The sequence below is a fragment of the Chelonia mydas genome, chromosome 3 (assembly GCF_015237465.2).
Source record: "Chelonia mydas isolate rCheMyd1 chromosome 3, rCheMyd1.pri.v2, whole genome shotgun sequence".
NCBI lineage: Eukaryota > Metazoa > Chordata > Testudines > Cheloniidae > Chelonia > Chelonia mydas.
This window is the reverse complement of record NC_057851.1, coordinates 198787029-198812325: the sequence shown is the minus strand read 5'-3', so window position 1 is coordinate 198812325 and position 25297 is coordinate 198787029. Positions and strand designations below refer to the sequence as shown.

Genomic DNA, 25297 nt, shown 5'->3' with positions numbered 1-25297 from the left:
TTGTTAGCTATGAGAACACAGCTGTGTTGATGTCGATGAGCCAGGTACATCCACCGGATACATTTGTTCATAACCGATTGAAGCAAACAAATGAAAAAACATATATGGGAAGATTTTTAAAGGCATAAAGGGGTGTCAGGCACCAAATTTCCATTGGGATTACTTGACCTGCCCTTTGTGCAGGCCTTTGAAAATCTCCCACTTAAATTTGAGGGAAACAAGTTGCACTCTCATGCCTCAAAGGGTACGTCTACACCGCAGCTTGGAGACAGAATGATTGTGAGCATGGGTGGAGACATTCACACCGGCTCTGCACAAGATAGTGCACTCGTGTGGCTACTGCGGCACTGATGGTGGCTTGGACTAGCCGCCCACGTCCAAGCCCATCCAACCCCCAGGTCCAAGCTCAGGCAGCTAGCCCAAGATGCCACGTATGCTGCAAAGTCCACACTGCTATTTTTAGCATGCTAGCTGGAACAGAGCTAGTGCAAGTCTATCTACCCAGGCCAGGAAGCACACCTCCACGCTGCAATGTAGACATACCCTACAAAGGTTAAAAAAGGCAGCTACAAACAAGGGAATTTTTATTTTGTCTCTTCAAATAGTGTTTTGAATTTGGAAGAGGAAAGAAACGGATACCCAATATTCTGAAAAAGAAAAAGAAAAGTACGTCTGCAAACATGAACTCATGAAATGTCTGCTGCACCCAGCATTCTAACAAAGGAAACAGGTTGAGATCATGAAGATGAAACCAACTAACTCTAAGGCCTTGATCCTGCAAACATTTAAACACACGCACGAGTTTACTCACATGGGTAGGCCCATCAAACTCATTTTTATTAATGATTGGTGTTACAATAATGCCGACAGGCCCCCATCAGAGATCGGAGTCTCAGTTCAGTGCCCTGTCCATTGGATGACATTGCACTCTCCTTCACTGCATTCCAACTCAGTGGACCAACTCACACAAGTAAAGTTGTGCATTGAGGTCTTAGCTTGCACTCTCCTGTACTGGAAGACTCACACTTATCTGGTCTGTTTCTGTCTCTTAATCCTGCAAATACTTATGCACTTGTTTAACTTTGCTTTTGATGGACCACTTGCCATGAGTGAAGTTAAACACGCTCACAGTGGGTATGTCTACACTGCAGTTTGACACCTGCGGGTGGACTGTGCCTGCTGACTTGTGTGGGCGGGGCTCAGGCTAAGGAGCTATTTAATTGCAGTGTAGAGTTTTGGGCTTGGCAACCCACCCACCTCACAGGGTCCAAGAGCCCAGGCTACACTGCAATTGAACTGCCCAAGCCCCCTGAACCTGAGTCACTCAGCACAGGTCAGCCATGGGGTTTTACCTGCAGTGTAGACATAAACAATGTTTGCAGTATTGGGTCCCTTGAATACAGTCCTCGAGGCAAGTCTCTCTTTTTACTCTGGGCCAAGCACAGGCAATAATTAATAATAAATGACAATATTAACAACTAACATTAATCTCATGAGAGGGATCTAAACTGGAAGAAAATACCAGCTTTTTAATCTAGCAGAGAAAGGCAGAACAAGAACCCATGGCTGGAAGTTAAAGCCACACGCATTTAAATTAGAAGTAAGGCACACATTTTTAACAGTGAGGTGATTAACCACTGGAACAAACTACCCAGGAAAGTGGCGGATTCTCCATCTCTTAATGTCTTCAAATCAATCTTGGACGCCTGGCTGAAAGAACAAATTTAGTCGAACACAAGTTATTTGCCTCAATACAGGAGTAATAGGATGAAAGGTGATCTAATGAGCCCTTCTAGCCTTAAAATCTGTTATAATATTTTAAAGAAAATTAGGTTAAGCCTGTAGGTAACTTGTGAAATAATATTAAGAATACCAATATTTCAATTTAACTAGTCAGCTGTCAAATGCCATGATGGTGCAGGTTATTAATAGACCATTCTCTTTTCACTGCTGCACCTGCGGATCACAGACACACACAGCCCACAAGACGTTCTTCTTCAAGCTGCTCGTCATCTCATCTGCTTCTGAAAGTTCTTCTGGAAGACTTTTAAGACCAACTTGTGGCATGAGATTTCCCCAGCTGGGTCTTGACAACAGCTTTTAAAATGCAGAAAACTATCACCTGTCTCCTCACTGCATTGTGGGAATTAACTCCAGCAGTGAGGGAGATTTCAGCAATTCTGCCAGCCGTTTGGTCTCTAAGTTCACTCCTCCCTTCCTGTTCTCACTTGACTTAGTTCCTTTAGGAGTCCTTCTAACCTCACGGCAGGTGGGACCTGGACTGATAATGCTTTCAATCCCATTTTAAGGTGGTAAATTTCCCTTGACCTAAGCAAGGGCTCAAATGAGATGAAAATCATGAAACTAGAGTTGAATTGTGGGTTAGTTGGTTTTATATCAGGTGTGAAAAACAAGCTCCAGATCTGGAAGAATCCCATATATTGTGTGGTTTTCTGGCTAAATCTAACTTCTCTATGGATACACGCCACGTCTTTTAATCCAACACAAACACACACAAAACACAGGCTGGCATGGCAAATACTGAGTCTGGGGTAGAAAACAACACAGAGGACAGAATACAGAGCTAAAATAACAGGTACAAAGATGGCTCACAGCTGAACACAGGCAAAAGACAAAAATGATGATTCACCAAGGAGATTTTCTACCGGGACATACAGAAGTCACTCATTTATCAACATGTCATTCAGAGGTACGTGCTTTTATCCTATTAGTAAGACTGGTGAAAGCTGGGGCAGGACTGCAGAGAAAAACAATTCAGCCTTGAGGCCAAATCCTGCTGTTAGTAATGCTTACCCTACTGGTCTCAAGTAAGTAGTCACTTGAGCAAGGAACAAGTTTGACATTTAGAACTCCAGGAACTGGGTAATAAGGGCTAATATTCCATGGGTAAGATTATAACTTCTTTAGTTCATGCTTTGGGTCACTTCTTCTCACCCTCCCCACCCCACCCCACCCCACCCCATCATATGGCAGCTTCTCCAGTGAGCTCTGCAACATGACCAGCGTGGTACCGGATAGTCTCAATATTCCACAGCAACTACCTGATTCCCGCAGGCCCACAAGCACCACTGTTTCCTATAGCCACAACAGAAATAGAACGAACAGCATCCAGCTGCTAGTCTCCCAGTTACAGTGTGGTGTCTATGGAAATACATTGCCTCGAGACCCTGCTCTACCATGTTAATCTCTGCAAGCTCCACTCATCCTTCCAAAATTCACTATTTTGAGACTCTAAATATGTTTTGTATTGATAATTTTTCCTTGTGAAAGATTTCTTTTTTAGACCCTAACTATGGTCCTGATTTTTGTTCCTTAAGGGCCAGATCCGAAGCCCCATTGAAGTCCATGGAAAGATTTTCATAGCGATGAATAGGTCCTGGAGCAGCGCAATCTCAAGCGGATTCATGATTAAATTGCTCTCCTTTAGCGACCATACACTGCATTAAAGATCATTGCTTGGATGACATTCAACCTAGGAGCTCTGGCATCATTTCAAAACGAGTTCTCTTTGCAAGAATTTTAGCAATCTTTTATAACTGTATATTTTAAAACTTCACATTGACATGACAGTGACCTGTATTTGTAGAAAGTTCATGGGAAGAGACTATCAGGGCTCTCTCATATGCTCCACTAATTAACAAATGTCTGTACACCGTCTTAAGTCATTGGGACAGATCCCCAGCTCGTGTAAATGAGCAGAGCTCTGTTAAAGTCAATGGAGCTATGCAGATTTGCACAAGCTGAGGATGTGGCTCACGAAGTGCTATATAAATAGTAATGATATTATTCATGATCGGCCTAGAGGTGTTACAAAGGAAGATGCTGCCTTTAATCCCAAACCAGCAAGTATCAACTTCCTTCACATGCAGACTATATAGTTTATACATTAACATGGCCCCTACACCATTTTGCTTCTTTAATAGAAATACAAGATGTATTCTCCCCGTATGCTATTTACTCAAGACTACAGATGTTGCTATAACAAAGAGCTAAAGAAAGAAAAACAAAAGGAGCATAGTACTGCCATTCAGACACTAACAGTTCTATTCTTTCGAAAAGAGCCACTGATTTCCACACCCAGCCCGGGGACTCATTTTAAAATCAGCTGGACTGTTGAAGGCTGGTGTCCAACTCTGTAGCTGAATGGGCTCAGGGACCAATGAACAGAATATAAGCGAGCATCAGCCTTGCAATCTGTCTCTCTGCTGGACCGGACCATTATAAGTCCACAGCAAAAAACCCCAATTGTTCAAAATCCAGGGGGTAAAGCTCTCAGATGGAAGGGCTAAGACAGAATCCCTCTGCCTATTATGTACCGGTCTCCAGTGGTTAGCATCCCGAAGGAATAGGTGGCTTCGTTCATTTACATTGTTAGTAGAGCTGGATGGAAAATGCCAAACATTTTTCAGAGAACATTTCTGAATTTTGTTTCATGCAAATTTTGTGTCAAAATTTCAAGTTTTCAAAACATTTCAACCACTCGATGTGCTGGTCGGTAAACAGCAAAAAAAGAATCAACATTTTGAAAACCCAGATGTTTTCAACCAGCTGTAAGGACTAATTTCATAAAAAGCGTTGTGAGGAAAAGATAGGGAGGATGGACCCAGGTCTGGCCTGGACTGGGACAACCTGAGTTTGATTCCCTGCTCTGCTACAGTCTATCTGTGTAACCTAGGGCAAGTCACTTGGCATGTGTGTTCACTGTCAAAGTAACAGGTGATCGGCACCTGGGTCATAGTCTAGCCAGGGCGTGAGCAGCCACACTTACACACAAGGTATTGTGTCCTCCCTGGTGCTGTGCTCCCCCATGTGTGCTGCTAAAACTTCTGCAGCCAGATCCCTTGGGTTTGTGTGCTGAGCTGCTCTACAATTCATTCCCAGTGAATTGTGGGAGAACTTGTCTGTCCTTCTGGGCACAGAGGGGAATTGTGGGAAGGCACTGGAGGACTATCAACACTTGAGTGGTTTAACCTGTGTTGCAAAGCAGGCTGGTTACCAGCCTGAGTGAAAGCAGCGCTTAAGCTTAACCCTATACCCTAGGATGGGCCAGCTAGCCTGGGGGAGAGATTTTTGTGTATGGATGGGAGGGGGCTTAGGTGCTAACACCTGACTAAGAGCCCTGGTTAACGCAGCAATGAAGACATTAATTTCTCTGTGCCTCAGTACCCCCATCTCTAAAATGGGGATAACAGCACTTCCCTACCTCACAGGGGTGTGTGTGACTAAATTAATTTTAAAAAACAAAGATTGTGAGGACCATAGATACTGTGGTTATGAGGGCCATAAATACCTTAGATAGAAGACTGTATCAAATAAGGACTAGGGTGAGCCAAAGACTTCTAAGCGCTGCCTCCTAAGGATGCTATCCCAAGCCTGGGCCCAGGGGGCATGCCAGCAGCAGGGCTGAGGGATGGAGGAGAGGTTAGGGGCAGGGCTGCAATATCCAGCTCTGAAGCCTATAGGGCAGCCTTGTGGAGGCGGGCCTAATTCAGACGGACCCCCATGGTTGTCTAAATTATGCAGTTGTGCCCACTCACACTGGCAGTGAATTTGCCCTGCTGGCTACAGGCCAGGAATGAGGTTTGCCTTTTTCTAGAAATTATCAATATATTTGCTTCGAGCCTAATACCTATTTTGCCAAATTATCCGGCACACCATGTATTTGCCTAAAGTCAAAAAAGTGAAGGTTGGTGGAAGGAAAGTGATAACGGATCCTATCTGTACTGCAGGGCATCTGGTTGAATGTCAGTTGCAAAGCCAATCCTGTACATTAGGGGTAGGTGGGTGGTACGGAGTAGTCCACTACTGACAGCTTGTACTGCTTTGAAAAAGAAAAGGCGGAGAGACAATAGTCTTGGAGGTAAGAGCTTTCTCGCAAGGGAGGCAGAATGTAGGTGATGTTCACAGAGACATCAGAGTCAACAGTTGCAAAAGTGACTAGTAATTTTAGCTGCCTCGATTTCTGGGTACCTGAAATGAGACACATTAAAGGGGCCTGCTTTTCAGGGGGTTGGCCAAGGACTTTCTGACAATCAGGCCCATTTAAGGCATCTCTCGGTCAGCCAAAAATCTCGAGCCCCTTTTGAAAACCTTTGCCCAGGCTTTGCTGGATTAATAAAAACTGCACCTTTGTGATGCGACAATGCCACCCCTGCTTCGCCGGGCACAATACCAGAGATTTATTGTTGTTCCTTTCATGCAGTTCATCTGTGTAGTCCTGCAAATGATTTCAGCTGTGATCCTGCAATTAATTCTGTGCAAGAAGATCCCTGTCCCTGCACAGAGACCCACTAATCTCAGTGAGGCTGCACGCCAGCACAGGGGTCTTTGCACAGGGAGTCAGTTGCAGGATCAGGCCCTTTGCTCACAAAGCAGCTATCCCAAAAGTACTGTACATGAGTGAAACGGGATTTGTGGGGGAGTTAACTGACCCCTTCCCCTACCTCCCCCTTTTTTTAAGTGAACTAAAGCGTAGCTCTGTAACACAACTGGTGGGAAAAGATATTACCATTTGGAACCATGCCCAGAAAAACTCAGTAAAGCTCTTAGAGCTTCTCCATATCTGGTTCACCTGTCTCTCTAAAATGATGACACCTGGTGGTTAAAATGAGTAAAGGCACAGCTGACTTTTCCAGCCTCATATAAGGAGGCTGCTAGACACAGAATTTAAAGAAAATTCAGGGGGAAAAAACCACAACAGTGCAACTTAATGTATTTTGGCAGCAAAGATGGAGTACAAAAGCACTCCTATTTAGCTTTCCAAATTATTTTTCATGCCTTTTTATTACCTTGACATTATTTTCTGCGTAGAGAAGTACATGACAAAACCACTAGGGTTGTCTATGAACATTTGGGTCCTGAATCCACAAGACCTATGCACGTGCTTAGAGTTAAGCATAGGTGTCGTTAAGCATGCGGGTAAGTCTTTGAATATCTGGCCTTTACCTTTTCAATCTTTTTTATGACTAGGCTGTCTTGATTAGACTTGATTAGCTAAAGCGCTCCATAAAAGTTCATGTAGTTTGAGAGTCTAAAAAAAGCAATTGGTCTCATCTCAGTGTGTATTTGCTATTTTAGATGTGCATCATTTGGTCTTAACACTATCCATGCATGCTGCAGAATGTGTCACTGCAGTTACTTTGATATTAAAAAGGGATTAATTTTTAGAGAACATTCTTTTGTGAGATGTCCATTCTTTTGTGAGTTGTTATAAAAATAGCTTCTTTTTAAATAGACTTGTAAAAGCATATTTGTGCCATTTTTAATAAATGTCTATGGCTTTGATCCTAACAAAAATGGTTTTGGTGGGGTTTTTTATGTACTATTTTGGGGCGGAACTGCAATGATCTGCTTGGAGAAGAGACACTCTCTAGCCCCAGAGTACATGCTCATTATGAAAGATGAAGATCTTCATTTTACAATTATTCTGAAGGCCCCAATCTTGCAATATGGTCACCGGGGATGATCCCTTATAAATGCAGAACCCCCACTGAAGTCACTGGGGCTGGGGTCCATCTAGGGTAAGAATAGAGTGAAAGTTATAAACCTTTGCAAATAGACTTCGACAAAAGGAACACCAAAGGAATCCACATAATATTCTCACGTCTAAACACAATGGACTGAATACTGTAGCATAATGTTTTTTCTCTGCAAAATACTATCTGCTGACAACCTACATGGCATCACTACATAATTATCTTCATGTAACAGTCAACTCTGCTTCAATCCAGTTTCTTTCAGAGCCACAGAGGCTTTTGTGAAATTCTAGTCGTCGTGGATGCACAAAGCAGAGAATGAAATAAAAGAAAAATCTGGACTTAGAAAAAAGGACAAAACCTATAGGAAGAAGTTGAGTGTTAAATATCTACATGTGCATAATGAGTGCACTGTGCCTATGCTGACAACACTCAAACCAAATCGTACCTAGTCGTGTCTGTATAGATGGTGAGCAATATTACCAAATACTGTTCCTTACAAGGCGGTTTGGGGCTTTGAGGGTTAAATCTTGGAAATTTTTGTTAATGACTTCAGTGGAACCAGATTTTTGCTCTAATCCCATATATATCAGTTTTAGGGTTGCATATACAACAATAGTCATATTGTCTAGATGGAATGTCATGATATACATCACTGTATTCCCAAAATGCCCTACCTCATCTCAAGCAGACAGAGTCTCAATGCTAGAGATATTATACATGACATCGGTGTCCAAATTATATCTAAAGAGGCTATAAAGAAAGTGATTTGAATGATCTCTATGCAGAGAGGAAATAAATGAGGTTATTTGCTAGAGAAGTAGGAGACTGATTCCCTAGCCAAAATTGCCAATCTCTCACCCAGATCCTAAAGGTGGGGGCTTCTTCATAGCTTAACAGTCTAAGCATCAGGTTGAAAACAGCTATGATATCAAAACACAGGTACCCCAACCCAACCTAACAAGGTCAGCATCAGAGATCGTCAACTGAATGCTCAGTTTGGCTCATCCACAGGACTCCTCTATTCTGCTCTAGATGGATATCAGAAATCACACAGAATATTAGTAAAATTACAAGGCTGCCCCTGTGTACTTGGACTAATATCACCTCTTCCCAGGCATAGGAGATTCCCTGTGGTGCTGCCCACACACCTGTCCTTAGGAGCAATTTCTCAGACTAGCTTCAGAATCCTCTGGACTTTCAGTAGTGTAGCAGCTGAGGGTGCCGGAGATTCAGCAGCCATATTCCTTGCAACCATTAAAGTAAGTTTGAGTAGAACAGAGGCAAAAGAAAGACATTAGTTCTTTCTTAGGGCCAGATCCTGCAACTGGATCTGCGCAGGCAAACCATTGCTCCTGCACAGAGCCCCGATTGCGCTCTGCATACGTGGACCCAGATGCAGGATCAGGCCCTTTAGAGGATCCAGGAAGGCCACATAAAAGGCAGGTGCTAAGTCCATGTTTTGTCCAGAGACACTTACAGAACGGGGTATATATTAGTCCAGGTCTTCATTTTACGATGGCCCTTTTACACTGTTCTGACCATGAACAGTGGACAGAAAACCCATGTAAATAACATTTACCAGAATACTGTAAGCGGTCCTTAGTGCACCTGAAAATTAGACCAATCAGCCTCCCAGTTATAAATCATAATTTAAATACATGGAGATGATTCAATTTTTGTTTTCACAAAGAAACGTAGGGTGATGTTGGGGAAAAGATTCGCAAAGGGAGGGAAATTTCAAATTCTCCTATTAGTAGGGTGATCACCTGTTCCTTATCTTAAGGCACATTCTTTATTTAGTATCTAATATCCCACATCCCGCAGTGAGTCAATACAGGATAAACTTCATCCTGTTTCTCAGTGGTAATTAGACACTGTGATCCACCTGTTTGATTTTACACTACAAATGAAACACTGATGTGTGACAGGTTTCAGAGTAGCAGCCGTGTTAGTCTGTATTTGCAAAAAGAAAAGGAGTACTTGTGGCACCTTAGAGACTAACAAATTTATTTGAGCATAAGCTTTCATGAGCTACAGCTCACTTCATTGAGCTTATGCTCAAATAAATTTGTTAGTCTCTAAAGTGCCACAAGTACTCCTGTTCTTTTTACTGATGTGTGAGTGAGGTATCCCTTGAAAACAGTCTTTGTCCTGTGTTTGTCCACACTGATTGTCCTCCTCTCTCTTGGAGAGGCAGGTGGCCTCTCTACTGTGTGAGAGGCAGGCACAGTGTGGTACCACATGTTATGGAGTCTGTGCGGTGCTTTGGGATCATCATGTGCAGTCAAGGTGAACTGCTCTCCTGTGGCAATGCCTCTCGTTGCCCCTTGCGTTGCTGCTGAAATTAAATCCTGAAGATGTTTAATCACCTCCACGCACACAGACATTACAACCTCGCATGGCTGATTCATCTCACAGACGCAGCCAGAGACACCGGGATTTGAAGTAGCCAAAATGACCAAAGCAAGGCCAGGGCCGTAGCCTTGAATCTCAGAGGAGCCCCCCAGCAAGGAAGGTGAATGTTGGAGCCGGGAAGTTGGAGCAGAGGAAACAAAGTTGCGAGCAAGCTGAGCAGTTTAACTTACCATATTAAATTTCCTAGAGCCCTGCACGGTGGCTGTCCTGTTCCCTGGACTCCCTCCTGTGGCCAGGACTCTGCGCTGGGCCCCAGGACTCGGTTCGCTCAGTGCAAAGGTCACAGGCGAAGCAGGTGGCTTGGCCCTGGCAGGAGGCCCAGGAAAGGGAGGTGCTCTGGAGCAAGCAGCACAGCTACCACGGTAGGAAATAGCTAAAAGACGGATCAACTTGGATCCTGACGGATTTTGTACACAAAGTGTATTATGAAAACAGAGAACAAGTCTAACCATTCCTACTGCCTCCAGAAGATCCACATCCCCACACACCCCAGTGCAAGAGCATGCAAAAACCGGATCTGACAGCTGGATCTTGCTGGATCCAGACAATTTTTGAACCCAGGCCCCAAATTCTAATTCCTAAACAGAGAACAAGTGTTGATGCTCCTACTGCACCAACACAATCCAGACCTTGACACATCCTGGCACGACAGCACCACGGAATCCTGCATCCAGTCAATTTTTGGCCCTTCTTGCACAATTTCTAACACATTCATACAGAATAAACTTAGCCACTCCTACTTCAGCAAAAAAAAACTCGGCATGCTAATGCATCCCAGGACATCAGTCACCACAAACACCCAAATCCAGCCCCTGGATCCAACTGGACTGAACAAGTTTTTGCTCCCAAGCCCACCTGCCACTGCTAAAATAGAGAACACGCTGAGCCACTCCTGTTGCACCTTTATAGTCCAGAGGTGATGCGCCCCAGTACAACACTCCTGAAAAACCTCAGATCCCGTACCTGGAGTCTGCCAAACTTCAGTCTGCAAACTGAATCCTACTGGAGCCAGATAATTTTTGACTCCATACTCCATAGTTCAGATACAGGGTTTTAATTCAGGCCCTTCTCTAAAAACTGGAATGGGAAACACACAAGCACATCCCAGAAGGAGAGCGCATAAGCGTCTTTTAGCGAAGGATGCTCTAATCTGAGATAAATTGGACTGTGTGCGTGTGACAGAGGGTTTTACTCAGAAGTGTTCTGAAAACACTGACCGAATGCTTCAACTTCCCAGACAATCTGAGCTATTGGTGCTTCATGGGAAACTCTGGAAAACATTTTATTTGGAAATAGCTCTGATAATGTGGTCAGGAGGAGTGGGAGGGATTGTCCTACTCTTAATTTCCTATGGCAAAAGCAACAGAATCTACCTTACAGTGCTACAGGAAATCTCCCCATAGGTCAATTACATATTGTGTGTGACCATGATCACTAGAGGTCATGGATCCCACTGTCAAGATCCACACTATATGTCCCCCTTTTTCTCCTCCTCCATTACCAGTGATGTTTGCATGAAAACTGCATCCTTGTTCCCCAGTGTCAAAACTTGCCTTTCAGATCAGCAGGGAGACACTTACTCCAGTACTTGTTCTGTTCTACCCACATGCTCAAATATCCCACTGATGCTGATGAGAAATGCACATTTGGGGCAAGCAGCATATCAGAACTGAGATCCGCCCTGTATATTGAGAAGAGTAATTAATGTTAACGTGAATCTACTCCTGTTTATTTCCCATTTGAGAGTATTAATTCCCTGTGACATCACAATTTATCGTCAGCAGTAGAGGATTGTTAGCTCAAGTGAGGAATAAGCAGGAGGAGCACATAAACTCTTAAGGGTCAAAGATCTTGTTTTTATGCAAATATCCACAATTAACAAAGAAAGAGACACAAAGCAGGCCAAAAAAACTAAAAAACTGATTTGATCATATCACAGTGATTCTCTGTGCTCTTCCCTGGCTCCCCATCCAATTCCAGACCCACTTCCAGGTTCTGATCCTAATCTTTAAAGCCCTCAATGGTCTTGGACCTATCTGTATTACAGGCTGCCTCTTCAGCCAAACACTGGTTTCAGAGTAGCAGCCGTGTTAGTCTGTATTTGCAAAAAGAACAGGAGTACTTGTGGCACCTTAGAGACTAACCAATTTATTTGAGCATAAACTTTCGTGAGCTACAGCTCACTTCATCGGAGGCATTCAGTGGAAAATACACTGAATGCATCCGATGAAGTGAGCTGTAGCTCACGAAAACTTATGCTCAGTCAAACACTGCAGCCAACAGAGCCCAGTGTGTATCTCTCGGGGACTGGGGGCAGGGCATTGCCAGGGAAAGGTCCTTGGCTATGGAATTCTTTCGCATCAAAACTCAGGATGCAACAGGGCCTTGTCATTTTAGGTTGACCCAACTTTTTGCAAAGCCTTCCCTCACCAGTGATGGGGTAAGAATGGCCTGGCAATCTTCCTCGTGAAAATACACACTACATGAAACATCTGAAAAATAAGGGAGAGGTGGAGAAAATGGTCTTTCATGGACTGAAATCATGCTATTCTTAATTTTGTATCTGGTGCCTAGATGCCCCAGTGATGGTTGCATAAGGAAGGCACAGATGGATTACATTCATTTCAATTTTTAGATGAGAACCGTGGCAAGTGAGCAGATGTGTTTGTAAATGGAATGTTTCTCAAAGTGCTTCATGAGGCATCTTTGAGTCTTTTATGCCATTGCAAAATATCTATTGAACTAAGGCACTCTGCAGTATGAGACAAGGTAGTTAAAACAGGTTGGGTGAATGCTTTCATAGCAGTGGCAGTAATTTAGAAAGTTGTGTTTTTTTTTAAAGTACCAATAGTTGAAATCCTGAAGTTAAATCCTACTATACCAGACAGCTGTGAATACAATTTAATTTTAAAGGCCAACAACTTGGCCAGTGTGTCTAAGGGGCTCTATACCTCTCAGGCAAAATAATTTTAAATGTGAGATTTTTATTTCCTTGTACACACTGCCACCTTGTGGCAGTGGTATCACTAATTTTCTTTTAAAAGGCTTCACAAATCCATCCAAAACAAATATGACTCATTTGGAAATATTTCCAATTCTCTTGATTTAAAACCATCTCTGTAGAAAGAAACAAATATTCAAGATACATAGTATTTGCATGATGAATGTGCAATGTAGCTTTAAAGTACAGTAACAACATTCTTCTTAGTACTATCTATTATACCATATAACCTATTTCTAGTAAAGGGTAATCAGCTAACTACTAAGAAATTATACTAAAATATTGTTTATGTCATAGGTCACTGCATTTTTTAAGTTTCGTTTACATGTTTGGTCATTATTGTTTAAGTTCACAACTACTTTTGTTGCATAATTCTTTGTTTGCAGATAGGGTTAACATTGTTGTTTACAGAGTACAGACAAGTATGTAATTCCTCTGTAGCTACTTGGTAATTGTTGTGCTATTATAGTGTAATTAAACATTAAAACAAGGATGCTCTAAATAGCCGTCAACAAGTGTAAGGTAGAAAACCAGCTTGCAATTAAAATTATAGAGTATTATAGCAGCACCAACTAAAACAGGTAGTTAAGAGACTATCAGCTTTAAACGTAATTCCTGAAGGGTGTATAGCTGGGCAGTGCTCTGGCCGATGCTTGGAAAGAGAATTTTGCTATATCCTCCCATCCAGTCCTTCCTTTTCCAAATCATGGAAACAACCAAGTTATTTATGCTTTAGAAGCCACCTACTCAATAATTTAGTATACTATGTACTGTTGCTTACATTTTCAAAGGTGGCTAGTGATTTTGAGGGCCCCAGTTTTGGGATGCCCAATTTAAGCAATCTTAGAGGGGCCTGATTTGCAAGTGCTCGACCTTGTCTTAAAATCAGGCCCCTTGAAGGTGTCTCAATTTAGACACCCCAAAATTGAGGCACCCAATATCATTAGTCGCTTCTGGAACTCTTGATTTGTGTTTCATACCACAGACTCTATGTACTGTATTGGAATATTAAATTCTTATAAGGTTTTCTACTGAACTTTTCAACACAGAATCTAGATGCCACCATGCCATGTATTTTTATGGGACTTTGTACACAAACCGTAATACTAACGTTATATTTTAATAGCTTATGTTAGAATATATCTCACTGATTGTGCTAGCTCACTTCTAGGAATTGGCTATGTCTACACTACATCTGGCGATCGATGCACCAGGGATCAGTTTAGCGGATCTAGTGAATACCCGCTAAATTGATGGCAGAGTACTCTCCGGTCGACCCCAGTACTCCACCCGGAACAAGAGGAGTAAGGTAAGTTGACTGGAGAGTGTCTCCTGTCAACCCAGCGTGGTGTAGACACCACAGTAAGCTGACCTAAGCTATGTTGACTCCAGCTACATTATTCACATAGCTGGAGTGGTGCTTTTTGTAAAAGGCTAAACCAATTCCCTAGTGTGTTTATTGTGACACTATCGCTTATCTGAATGATTGATGTAAGTATCAAGTTCTTTAATAGGTATATTTATAACTCATCAACCCTAAAAAATAATACAAGTTCTATGTGCCGGTGTGAATCATGGTGCATTGGTCAGGTCAGCAGTTCTCAGACCATTTACCATCCAGCCCCTCTTTTATCAAAGGAAACCAACTAGGAGGGGAGAGAGTCAAGACAGGAGTAGGAAAGAGATGGCACTTCCCCTGTCTTAGACCTGAGGGAGGGTGGGTGGAGTCTCCAGCTGAAGAGCCAGACTGATGTGGGCATTAGAGGTTGGCTTTTCAACCAGAAATTCTCAGACCCACATTGGCAAAGAAGTAGAGGGGAGTTAAAAAGCCAAAAGACAGACTGAAAACATGCTTTGATGGGTTTTTTTAATCTCATGAGTTGAAGGGGTATTACTTGTAAGTTGTGATGTCTTACAGTTAGACCAACACAGCACTTCTGAAAAATCCCATCCCTGCAGAAGAGTTCTGCAGTACTGAGCTCTCCAAAAGCTTCCGGTCTCCCAGCTCAATCACATCCTATGCCTGCTATGTCCATCTTGTAACCTGATGAGTGAACTGGAGAAATAGGGTTGGATTTTAGGAGGGACCTAGCTTAGTGAGACACCAGAGGAGCTCAAGCACACAGTCTGGGCCATGCAGCTAGCACCCAAAGACAGGCCTCTTGGCCTATAGCACTGAGCTTGGTGCATGCTTCCTAACGATCTCTTCCTATAGCTCTGCCTGCTTGTGCACCCCTTAATGTGAATGGAATACATTTTTCCTGAAAAGCCACGCAAATCACATGAATAAGTCTGCAGCACAAGTCAGCAGGCAGACTGCTTGACACCCAACCTATGGGCTGGACTGCCTGGGATAGGCGTTTTCCTCTATATAAATCAAAATAACTATAGAACATTCAATAAAGCTTTTACACTGGAGTGAGAGAAAGCCACAGACACCAAAACATTGCGGGAGGCTCCTTCCTTTCCCCAAGCATCGTTGTGTTGTTAAGAGAGGGAATCTTCTTCAGCCACACCCCTGCCATAATCTCTAGTGTAGACATAACCTAAGATGAATTTGATGTGCAACAATTTCTGCTAGATAGGCACTGCTATGATCTGATTTACTGGTGCTAGGGGACACTGGGAAGTAAGTATTCACTTTAATTGGGAATACTTCGATATTGAGTACTGTAGTAAGTGTTTTGTTTTGAAATGCGGAATGCTTTGATGTAAAACAAGATAGGCCCTGCCACATTCAAGCAGGTTTGGATTGTGCATACTTGTGAGGTCCCTTCCCGGGGTGTGCTTCTGCATTTAAAGGACCTGGTTTGTTCCTTCAAGTGAAATAGCAGAATTTCTTTAGCTGTGAAAGGCTGCAGTTTTCTACATTCCTCAGTGAAATGTAATCTGAATGAACTGAGAGCAAAATGGGGAACAGAACTGTATTGCAACAACAAAGTAAAATAAAGAGAGGTCTCTGAAGTAACATCAACACCTCTGCTACGGGTGTGGAACTAAAATGAATACGGACAAAAATCTTTATCTTATACTATCTAAGTGCTTATATGGCCCCCATCATTGCAGTCTGAGCACCTCACAATCTTTTCTGTGATGAAGGGAAGTACTTGCATTTCCATTTTAGAAGTAGGGAAGTGAGGCCCAGATCCTCACCTGAGTTACTTGTAGGTGCTACATACCTTTGAGGATCTGAGCCTAAGTGACTTGCCCAAGGTCATACAGGAACCCAGGATACAATGCTACTGCCCTAACCATTGACCCATCTTATGAAAAATCTCGCAGACATGCCATTTACAGGTGTTGGAACTATGGTACATGCAAGGTTAATTCAGTCACATGTCATGTGCATGTGACTGCAGAGATTCCTCTTGGGAAGAATTGGTTAAAGGACTGTAGCTCAGCCTCTTCCCTCCATCGGGCAGAGCAGAGGGGTATGAAAAGAGGTGGTATTGCTTCCAAAAAGTCACTGAAGGATGGAGCAGTAGCTCTTGCCTGTTCCCAGCAAACCTGCAGCAGCCCCTCTGTAAGAGCAGGTGAAGGTAGGGAGCAGTGTTCAGTGGCCTGAACAGGGCCTGATTTTCAAAATCACAAATAGACAATGGGAACCCAACTCCCATTGTCTTTCATGGGGATTTAGAGGCCTAACTCCCTTAGGCTCTTTTGAAAATCCCAGGCTAAATTCCTAGAAAGCTAATATCTGAACTAACCCATTAACGATTCTCTCTCAATGAGCACTATGAAAAGAGCTCAACTCCCTTATGTAGCCCCCTCCCAAAAAGATTTGAACAGGGCTCATATTTAAAATTTATACTTATCCAATACATTTGTAGATACTATACATCTTATAAAAAGAACAGGAGTACTTGTGGCACCTTGGAGACTAACAAATTTATTAGAGCATAAGCTTTCGTGGGCTACAGCCCACTTCATCGGATGCATAGAATGGAACATATAGTAAGAAGAAATATATATTCATACAGATAAGTTGGAAGTTGCCATACAAACTGTGAGAGGCTAATTAGTTAAGATGAGCTATTATCAGCAGGAGAAAAAAACTTTTGTAGTGATAATCAAGATGGTCCATTTAGACAGTTGACAAGAAGGTGTGAGGATACTTAACTTTAGGGACATAGATTCAATATGTATAATGACCCAGCCACTCCCAGTCTCTATTCAAACCCAAGTTAATGGTATCTAGTTTGCATATTAATTCAAGCTCAAGTTAATGGTATCTAGTTTGCATATTAATTCAAGCTCAGCATTGGAGTCTGTTTTTGAAGGTTTTCTGTTACAAAATTGCCACCCTTAAATCTTTTACTGAGTGGCCAGAGAGGTTGTTCTCCTACCGGATTTTGAATGTTATGATTCCTTATAGTAACTAACATCCAGCAGAGGGCACTGTAGAAAAACTTAAAACTGCTGTCTTTCATTCCCATACATATAGTAACACACCTCATGAACTAGGATCAATTGTAGACCAAGAAAGGGCAAAAGACTTACGCCTTTCACAAGCCAAAACTGTAGCGGGCCCTTCTTTGAGATCTAGTTGGGCTGGTTCACACTGTGTGTATATTGACCTACATCTCTGCGCCTCTCCTTTTCAATATTATGGCACAGAGTAATGGAAAAATTCTTCTGCTCTTTACGTACAGACAGTCAGTAACATAGCAAAAAGAAAAGGAGGACTTGTGGCACCTCAGAGACTAACCAATTTATTTGAGCATAAGCTTTCGTGAGCTACAGCTCACTTCATCGGATGCATTCAGTTTTATTCCACTGAATGCATCAGATGAAGTGAGCTGTAGCTCACGAAAGCTTATGCTCAAATAAATTCATAGAATCATAGAATATCAGAGTTGGAAGGGACCTCTGGAGGTCATCTAGTCCAACCCCCTGCCCAGAGCAGGACCAATCCCCAACTAAATCATCCCAGCGAGGGCTTTGTCAAGCCTGACCTTAAAAACTTCTAAGGAAGGGGATTCCACCACCTCCCTAGGTAACGCATTCCAGTGTTTCACCACCCTCCTTGTGAAAAAGCTTTTCCTAATATCCAACCTAAACCTCCCCCACTGCAACTTGAGACCATTACTCCTTGTCCTGTCATCTGCCACCACTGAGAATAGTCTAGATCCATTGGTTAGTCTCTAAGGTGCCACAAGTCCTCCTTTTCTTTTTGCGAATACAGACTAACACGGCTGCTACTCTGAAACCTGTCAGTACCATAGCAGAAATACATTACGTGGGATTACTTTGTTGTACAGCAAGTTCATTCTTCACCTTGTTCTGTTCCTTTAACACGTTCGCTTTCAAATTAAGTTCTGAGATATGAAGGCTTTTTTTTTTTAGATTTTTCCTCTAAGATACTGAAGATGTACTTAACAGATCTGTTCTTTTAATAGGTGAATTTTCTATTGCGTTTTATTTGAGCTAGTTGAAAATCTTCTATCAAAACCTTTAATAGAAAATTGGGTTTTAGACTAAAGGAAAGTTCCCACAAAAGGTGTCTGCTTACATTTTGACAATTAGTCTTCAATTGCCAGAAAGCTAAAATATTCCCCTTCCCCTTGTTTTAAATGAAAAGTCAAGCTTTTCCATGTTTAAACTCCCCTGACCCACCCACCCACAGACTAGCTCTACATTTTACCTTACTGAAAATTCAATACATAGTCATAAAATCCAAGGCCAGAAGGGTCCATTGTGATCATGTAGTCTGCTCTCCTGTATAACACAGGCCACGGAGTGTCAGTGCATTTCTCAATAGGTTTTCACTTGGTGTGTAGAAAATACAGGGCCTTATTCATGCAGAGTCCTTCTGATATTGCATGAGGAAAGCTAGCAGGAGCTGGGCTCACCGTCTGTGGAGAAGTTTTTTTGTTGTTTTGACAGCCATATCTAAGTGGGCTCCATTTACTAACATACAACTGTACCAATATTATAAACTATTACAATAAGTCAAAACAAATTTTTTATGAACTCTTAAGGCCCTTATTCAGGAAAGCACTTAAGCACAAGGCCGGTCCTTTTCGGTACAGCACTTCAAGTCCCACTGAAGTTATGTGTTTAGCATGTACTTAAGTGCTCTCCTGAGTAGTGCCATCTCCTGAACCAAGGCCTTAATTAAAATTACAAGGGATATTACCAGGGTATTATGCTTTTAATCACTCTTTGTTTGTAATAAACCTCTTGAAGCTAGATATTTTAATCTGGGTCCTTGTGATCCCCCCATACTGCTTCCATGCACTCTGGTTTGTTAGGATGCTGGGGTAAAGGAACAACGGTTAGGGTGCAATCCAGAGATTCAGGAGACCTGGATTCTAGTCCATGCTCCACCACAGACTTCCTTAGAGACCGTCTCTGTATCTCAGTTCTCCCACCTGTAAAATGAGGACAGCAGCATTTTCCAACCTAATAAGATTGTGAGGTGCTCAGATATTACCGTAATAGAGGCCAGGGAAGTACCCAACATAAGGAAGAAAAACTTAGATGGCTTGCAGAGAAGGGATAAACAAAGCTATAAAAATTATGTAGCTAAAGCGGATTGTAAATTGCAATTTTTGCTCAATTTCAGTTTCCCTGTGAAGAAAGTTAAAATCAACTGCACAGGATACAGGACATGCACTTACACTCTCCACCACAATGAAATATAAACACAACCCTGACAGTTCTATTTTCTGCCTTTGACATGGTACTGAAACTTTATTCTATCCTGAGAAAGTCCAGGTAGATATTCAGGAACTGTGAGCCTTAACTCATGTAACTACTTTTAAAATAAATGGAGGGTGGGGGGGAGAATGGGCTCATAATCAGAGGTGGATTTTACCCACAAACAAAAACACTTATTTGAAATGCAAGATCTAGCCTTAAGGTACACAACTAAATGTCATGTAGCCATGTTTTATTCCTTGTTTCTTAGAGGAAAAGGTTTGAATGGTTATGTGAGGCATTGGCAGATACTTCTATTTCTAGTGCAGGGCTCATACAAAAGGTTGTTTGGAGACAAACATTAAGTCTCTGGCTCTATCCTTTTGTATTTTTTCAAAGGCATTGCCACTAACTTCATTGGAGCTACAGGTCTTCAACACCATAGAAATGCAAAAATGCTTTGTCTAAACAAAAGTCAATGGTAGAATCCTGCAATCCTAACCCATACACTAATAAAACCCCAAACAGCCTCCACCTCCTTCCCTCCACAATTTTAAAATAAGCTATTGTGAGACCTATATACTTTGCCATGTCCCTTTCAAAATAAGCTCCGAGATATAGAACATGCTTTTCTGTTGCACATTTAGGATTACAGAGTCTTGCAAAGCAATAGTATCCTATAAACTAAATAATCCCCACTAGCAGCGGGATGTTAATTTTTGCATGGAAGCACAGCTGTTATGAGCTGCTCTGTACTTCTGTCAGTTTACTGATGAGCTCTATGAAATGCACCAAGTCCAGTGAAGTATCCCTCATTTATTCTGTTCCTCAGCCAATAATTTACCCTCCAAAGGATGCTAAGTCATCCTTCTACAACAGCAATACTTATTGGCATTAAAACCCCAACCGTCAGCGCTGCCTTAATGCTAAGGTAAGACTTTGGGTTTAACTATTGCAAGATTCAAAAATTGCATTGATATCTTCAACCAGTAGGGTGCGTATTCATTTGGCATTCCTTTTCTGCCATTCATTTTACCATCTCCACGGCAAGGTTCTATCTAGCTGTTCCAAGTCTGGATTTATGCTTCTCCATTATGGCAAAGGGGCAACTGAGGAACAGAGTTGAAACCATTAGTATCCATGTGTGCATTTACTTCTGACCATAGGGGAGATCTCTTTACTCCAGGGCAAGACCCGTTTTGAAAAACCTAAGATGTGCCAGTTGTTCACCGGACCAAGCTGACTGCTGTAATTTCCCTGAGAAAAAAGATCCTGCAAGCAAAAGCAACAGGCTGCAGGTGTGATGCCTCAAATTATTTTTATTGCTTGTGTGAGATTTTCAAATGCTCCTTCTTGGTATGTCTTCATGAAAAAGGCAGTTTCCCAGGTTTATGCTGCCCTGCTCAGAATAGCTTTATATCTTTGCTACCTTTTCTACCACAAGGCTCTTCCCCCGGCCCCCGCCACACACACACACAACCTATATCCAGTGTCATAAACCCAATTAAAGATCAGGAGAGAGCTGCATGTCTTCCTTTGCACAGAGCAGCAGAAACGCTCAGCCCAGCCCTGCTGCTCAGAGGATCAATTAATGGTCCCCATGGAAAGAGACCAGGTTTACATAATCACAGACGCTGATGGGAACAGTGGTCAACTGGCCAACAGCCAGCCTGTAAACTGCTCATTAGCCTGGTGATGTGGGGAAGATTATCTAAACATAGCACTGAGTGATAAAGCTTCTGCATAATAAAGGCAGCTTATTACAGCATCAGTTTGGATCACAGCTCATAATGGAGCATGGGATGTTCAAAAAGACACTCCACAGTGGCCTAGCTCTGCTCCTGTTGAGGAGAATGAGAGATTTACCATTGGTTTTAACAGGAGCAGAGGCAGACCACTACTGAATGCTTTTGAAAAGGACTGTCTGACCCAATACATGTTGGGTGGCAGAGGCTTTCAAAAGGCACAAAGGGGAGTTGGGTGCCCAACTCCCACTGATCTCCCCAATGGAGTTGGGAGCCTGTGAGGATTCTTAGGGTACCCAGGACTGAGACACCCTGTTATCCTCCTGCTTCCAGTGAGGAAGAATTGCTTGTGCTAAACTGAGTGTCAGACACCACCAGCCTGTCAGCCCCACCCTCCTCTGGGCTATGCCATTTTTTGCTTTGCCTTGCAGTTTAAGAATAGGTGCATCCCAGTCCGAGCCCATTTGAAGTGTTCCCCTGTAGTGTCCAGCCCTTTATCCACTGAGCACTCACAACATCACCAGTTCTGCTATCTCCAAGGGAGCAGTGCACACACCAGCTTGTGTGACTCATCTCAGGATCAGTTTCTTGCATGATACCACAGCACTGAAATATTTATAGTGAAAATAAGCTTATTATCAAAGGTTCAAGAGATAGCACGAAAGGATAATGGGAAGCAAAAAGGTTACTGCCACAGGGTAACAATCTACTTTAGGGGGTTATATACTGTGGTGATGGTTGGCAGTATCTGAGCCCCTTTCACATAAAACCAATAGCAATAAAAGACCCTAGTGGACTTTAGGCAGGCTTTGGCACTTCTCCCTTTTTGGGGAGAAAACTCTGCTTTGGGTTATTTATTTATTTTGGTAGGGATTTAATGGTAGAATATGGTGAGTGACATTCTTATACTAGAGAAGCTTTTGTGAAGAGGAAGGTTTTGCAGCATCTCCTAAGGCCTGCATTCTAACTTCTAGGAGCCTGAATACCTTTGACGATCAGGGCCATAGGGTTTAAATGGAACTTTAGTGGGGTCTGGACTGGACCTTAGGTGAAATCCTGGCATCACTGAAGTCAATGGCACAGGGGTGAATTTCATCTCGTTAGCATAAGGACTGCAAAGAATCCAGCACCAGCAATGGAAGACTCAAAGAGGGCAGAGAAGGCCAGGTCCTGCCTCCGGTCCCTCCTGGCCAAGGAAGCTGACCTAGTAGAGGAGGAAATGCACAATGAACCTTGTGAAAAGAGTTACAGGGGTTTCAAGCAATATGGGCCTGAATCTGCTCTATGTACAGGTTCCCCCTCTGTCTGATCCACAAAGAATATGAGTCTGTTACAGAACCAGTACTGGTTGTTTAACTCATGCAACAGCTGCTATGCTTTTAGCCTGAGAGGTCCCCAGTTCAACTCCTGATGTATCTGCCAAGATAGCAGCTGGTCACAGTATCACCATTGGCTTCACCGCATAGTAATTACTCCTGCTTTCTACTAGTGTGAGTGAGAAGAGCAGAATACCCAATGCTGAGCTGCCATTCTGTAGGGCTATGGCTCAAAAACCCGAAGTGCAAAATAAAATGTAGGCATAGCATTACAGCTGGAAGAAAATGCATTCCAATCATGAATTATTATTACACCTTTCCTTGTATTTTGGTGCTTAATTGTAGCTGAACAAAACACTGTACTAACGATCAGCAAATTGCTGAAGTCACACTGTAGGTAAGAATTGAGTTTGTGTAACAGATCATTTGCAAATGTAACGAAGTCTAAATCTGTGGTTATTCCACAGCATTTTATGATGAAGGCTTTTGGTACAATTTAATCAAAATGTCTTCTCTTCTATTAGTCAATAGCATTCTAAATGTACATGCGCTGTTCCATCAGTTTTCTATAAAGCCTTAGAACTTTTCAATGTTTTGTTTTTTTTTTATTGGCAAACCAGTATTCAGTCTTTCAAATTTTCAGGAATATTTTTATATCAGGAAATGTCTATTCACAGAAATATCCCTTAAATGGCTCTGTTATCCTGGTGTCCCCTGGGATACCATTACGAGAAATAAGATAGCCACATTTGGAAGAAAAAAGAGAAAACATAAGGATCAAACTCAAGAAAGTCACAAGAATGGCCGTGAGGCAGAAGTGCTGATGGCCTACTCTGCCATGAACTGCCACGCCTAGAGGTGCTGGGGCTGAGAACCTGGCAAGCCCTGGTGCAAATTAAGGACTGCCACCACCGCCGACCCATTCAGGTGCCACTCTGGCAGGCCTTACTCATTTCAAAGCCAGTTGAACAAATAGGAATGAAGACATCAGGCATGGGTTCCTATGTGAGAACTTGGACCCACTGATTGGGCAACTCATCAAGTCCCCAGCTAAGAACAAAGGGTGAAGAAACGGGGCCTGATATTGACGTAGCAGAGGCCAGAAGAGGTATAAAAATCAGGGTGTCAGTCCTTCAAAATAAAAGACACGGTTGTGGCAATAATTATCAGCATTTCAGTTTTGGGGAAGTTCCTTGCCACCCCCTACAACTGAGTTTTGATGTGTCCATTGTTCCATAGGACACTTATTTCATTTAATTTGCTGCAGAATCGAGCCACTTGGAAACATCTAGGGCTAGATTTTCAAAAGAGATTTTCAAGGGCTCAGCACCCACATTTGGGGCCAGATTTTCAGAAGCCCTCAGCATCCATTTAGGCACTTTGTTAAGGGTCAGGTTTTCAAAAGCGCTCAGCTTCCATTGTGACCCTTACGGCCAGATTTTCAAAGGAGCCCAGCACATTTAACATCTGAACATTTTGAACATCCGTGCCCAGTTGCAGGTGCTGAGCTGTTCTGAGAATTCTCACCGGATCATAGTAAAAAAGAAGTCCGCCTTACAACGTGAACTAGGAAGTGTTTAAAGCTCCTAATTCTTACTCTCAAGGAGGAAAACTCCCACATTTGAATTACATTTCAGGTAGTTTTAAAAATATGCCTCTCTTGCAGTGAAGGTTTTTGCTGTGCGTTTCAGTGAGACATTGGAAATCTCCCTCATTCAAATTGTCACAGCTTGACAGCCTGGCAACATTAATCCCCTGTACAAATCTCTCTCTCTTACAACAGAGTTCACAGATATTTTCCTCTGAGTCCTAACAAAGACTAACACATGGAGTATACAGTGTTGGATTCACAAACACTCAGACAGTGCAGCAAAGGTTTCACAGTTCTGGTTATAGAATAATTTTTCCTAGTACATCTCCACACTGAATGCTCTAATCAGGTGCTTGCTTGTTTCTGTTGTTGCTGAAAGTTAAGCCCTAGGAGTTTTCTTTGCTTTAAAGGGATACTGCTCTCTCGTGCAGACTCTCCTGACACATCCAACAGTAAAAACTGAGGAAGACTTTTGATGTGAGAGATTTAATTTTCTCTTTTCCTTTCAGTCTTTGGGCTAGGATGCATGGCACGGGCGTCTCATTGGAAGAGAGTTGATTATTCTGAGTTTCGTTTGTGTACCCAGGGCCGTTCTACCAGACTGACAGATACTGACACAAAAGAGTAATTTCAGGATCCCTGAAATGGCGCATTACAAATATTCTGAAGATTCCCAAGTGTTTTAAAGTCCTTGTAATAAAACCTGCCAAAATTCCCATCAGAGAGGTGATATTGTCCATTTCTCAGCAAGGGACCTGAGATTCAAGCTGGCACTTCAAGCTACGGGCAGACCCAGGAACGGATCCCAGACATCTGATGCCAAATCTTAAAATGTAGCAACGAGACCAGTGGTGCCCTACCTGTTGCCTGAAGGCCAGTTATAGCTCTTGAGGTTCTCAATGGTGGCACTCCAGGGTGGCTGTATTAAGACATATGGACATTGGGTTATGAATTGAAAATGTGGTCCCTGAGCCACACACTGTCATTTCCATTGCCCCGCTTGCTGGAGGGAGGAGGGAGATGGCACCGCCTCCATAGCTGTGCTTTCCATCGCTTCCCCTGCAGTCTTTGCCCTGATCTACACCCCC

The 25297-nt window shown here is 42.7% G+C and overlaps 1 protein-coding gene across 1 annotated transcript in view; it reads right to left on the bottom strand.

Annotated features, from left to right (window-relative positions):
• The window catches only part of LOC102940755 (bifunctional protein GlmU-like), a 74640-nt gene extending 64457 nt beyond the window's left edge, over nucleotides 1-10183 (bottom strand). The window contains exon 1 of the mRNA XM_007063157.3: nucleotides 10085-10183. Coding sequence (XP_007063219.3) covers nucleotides 10085-10087 — 3 coding nt within the window. The 5' untranslated portion in view covers nucleotides 10088-10183. The remainder of the gene's footprint in view (nucleotides 1-10084) is intronic.
• Between the last annotated feature and the right edge of the window lie 15114 nt (nucleotides 10184-25297).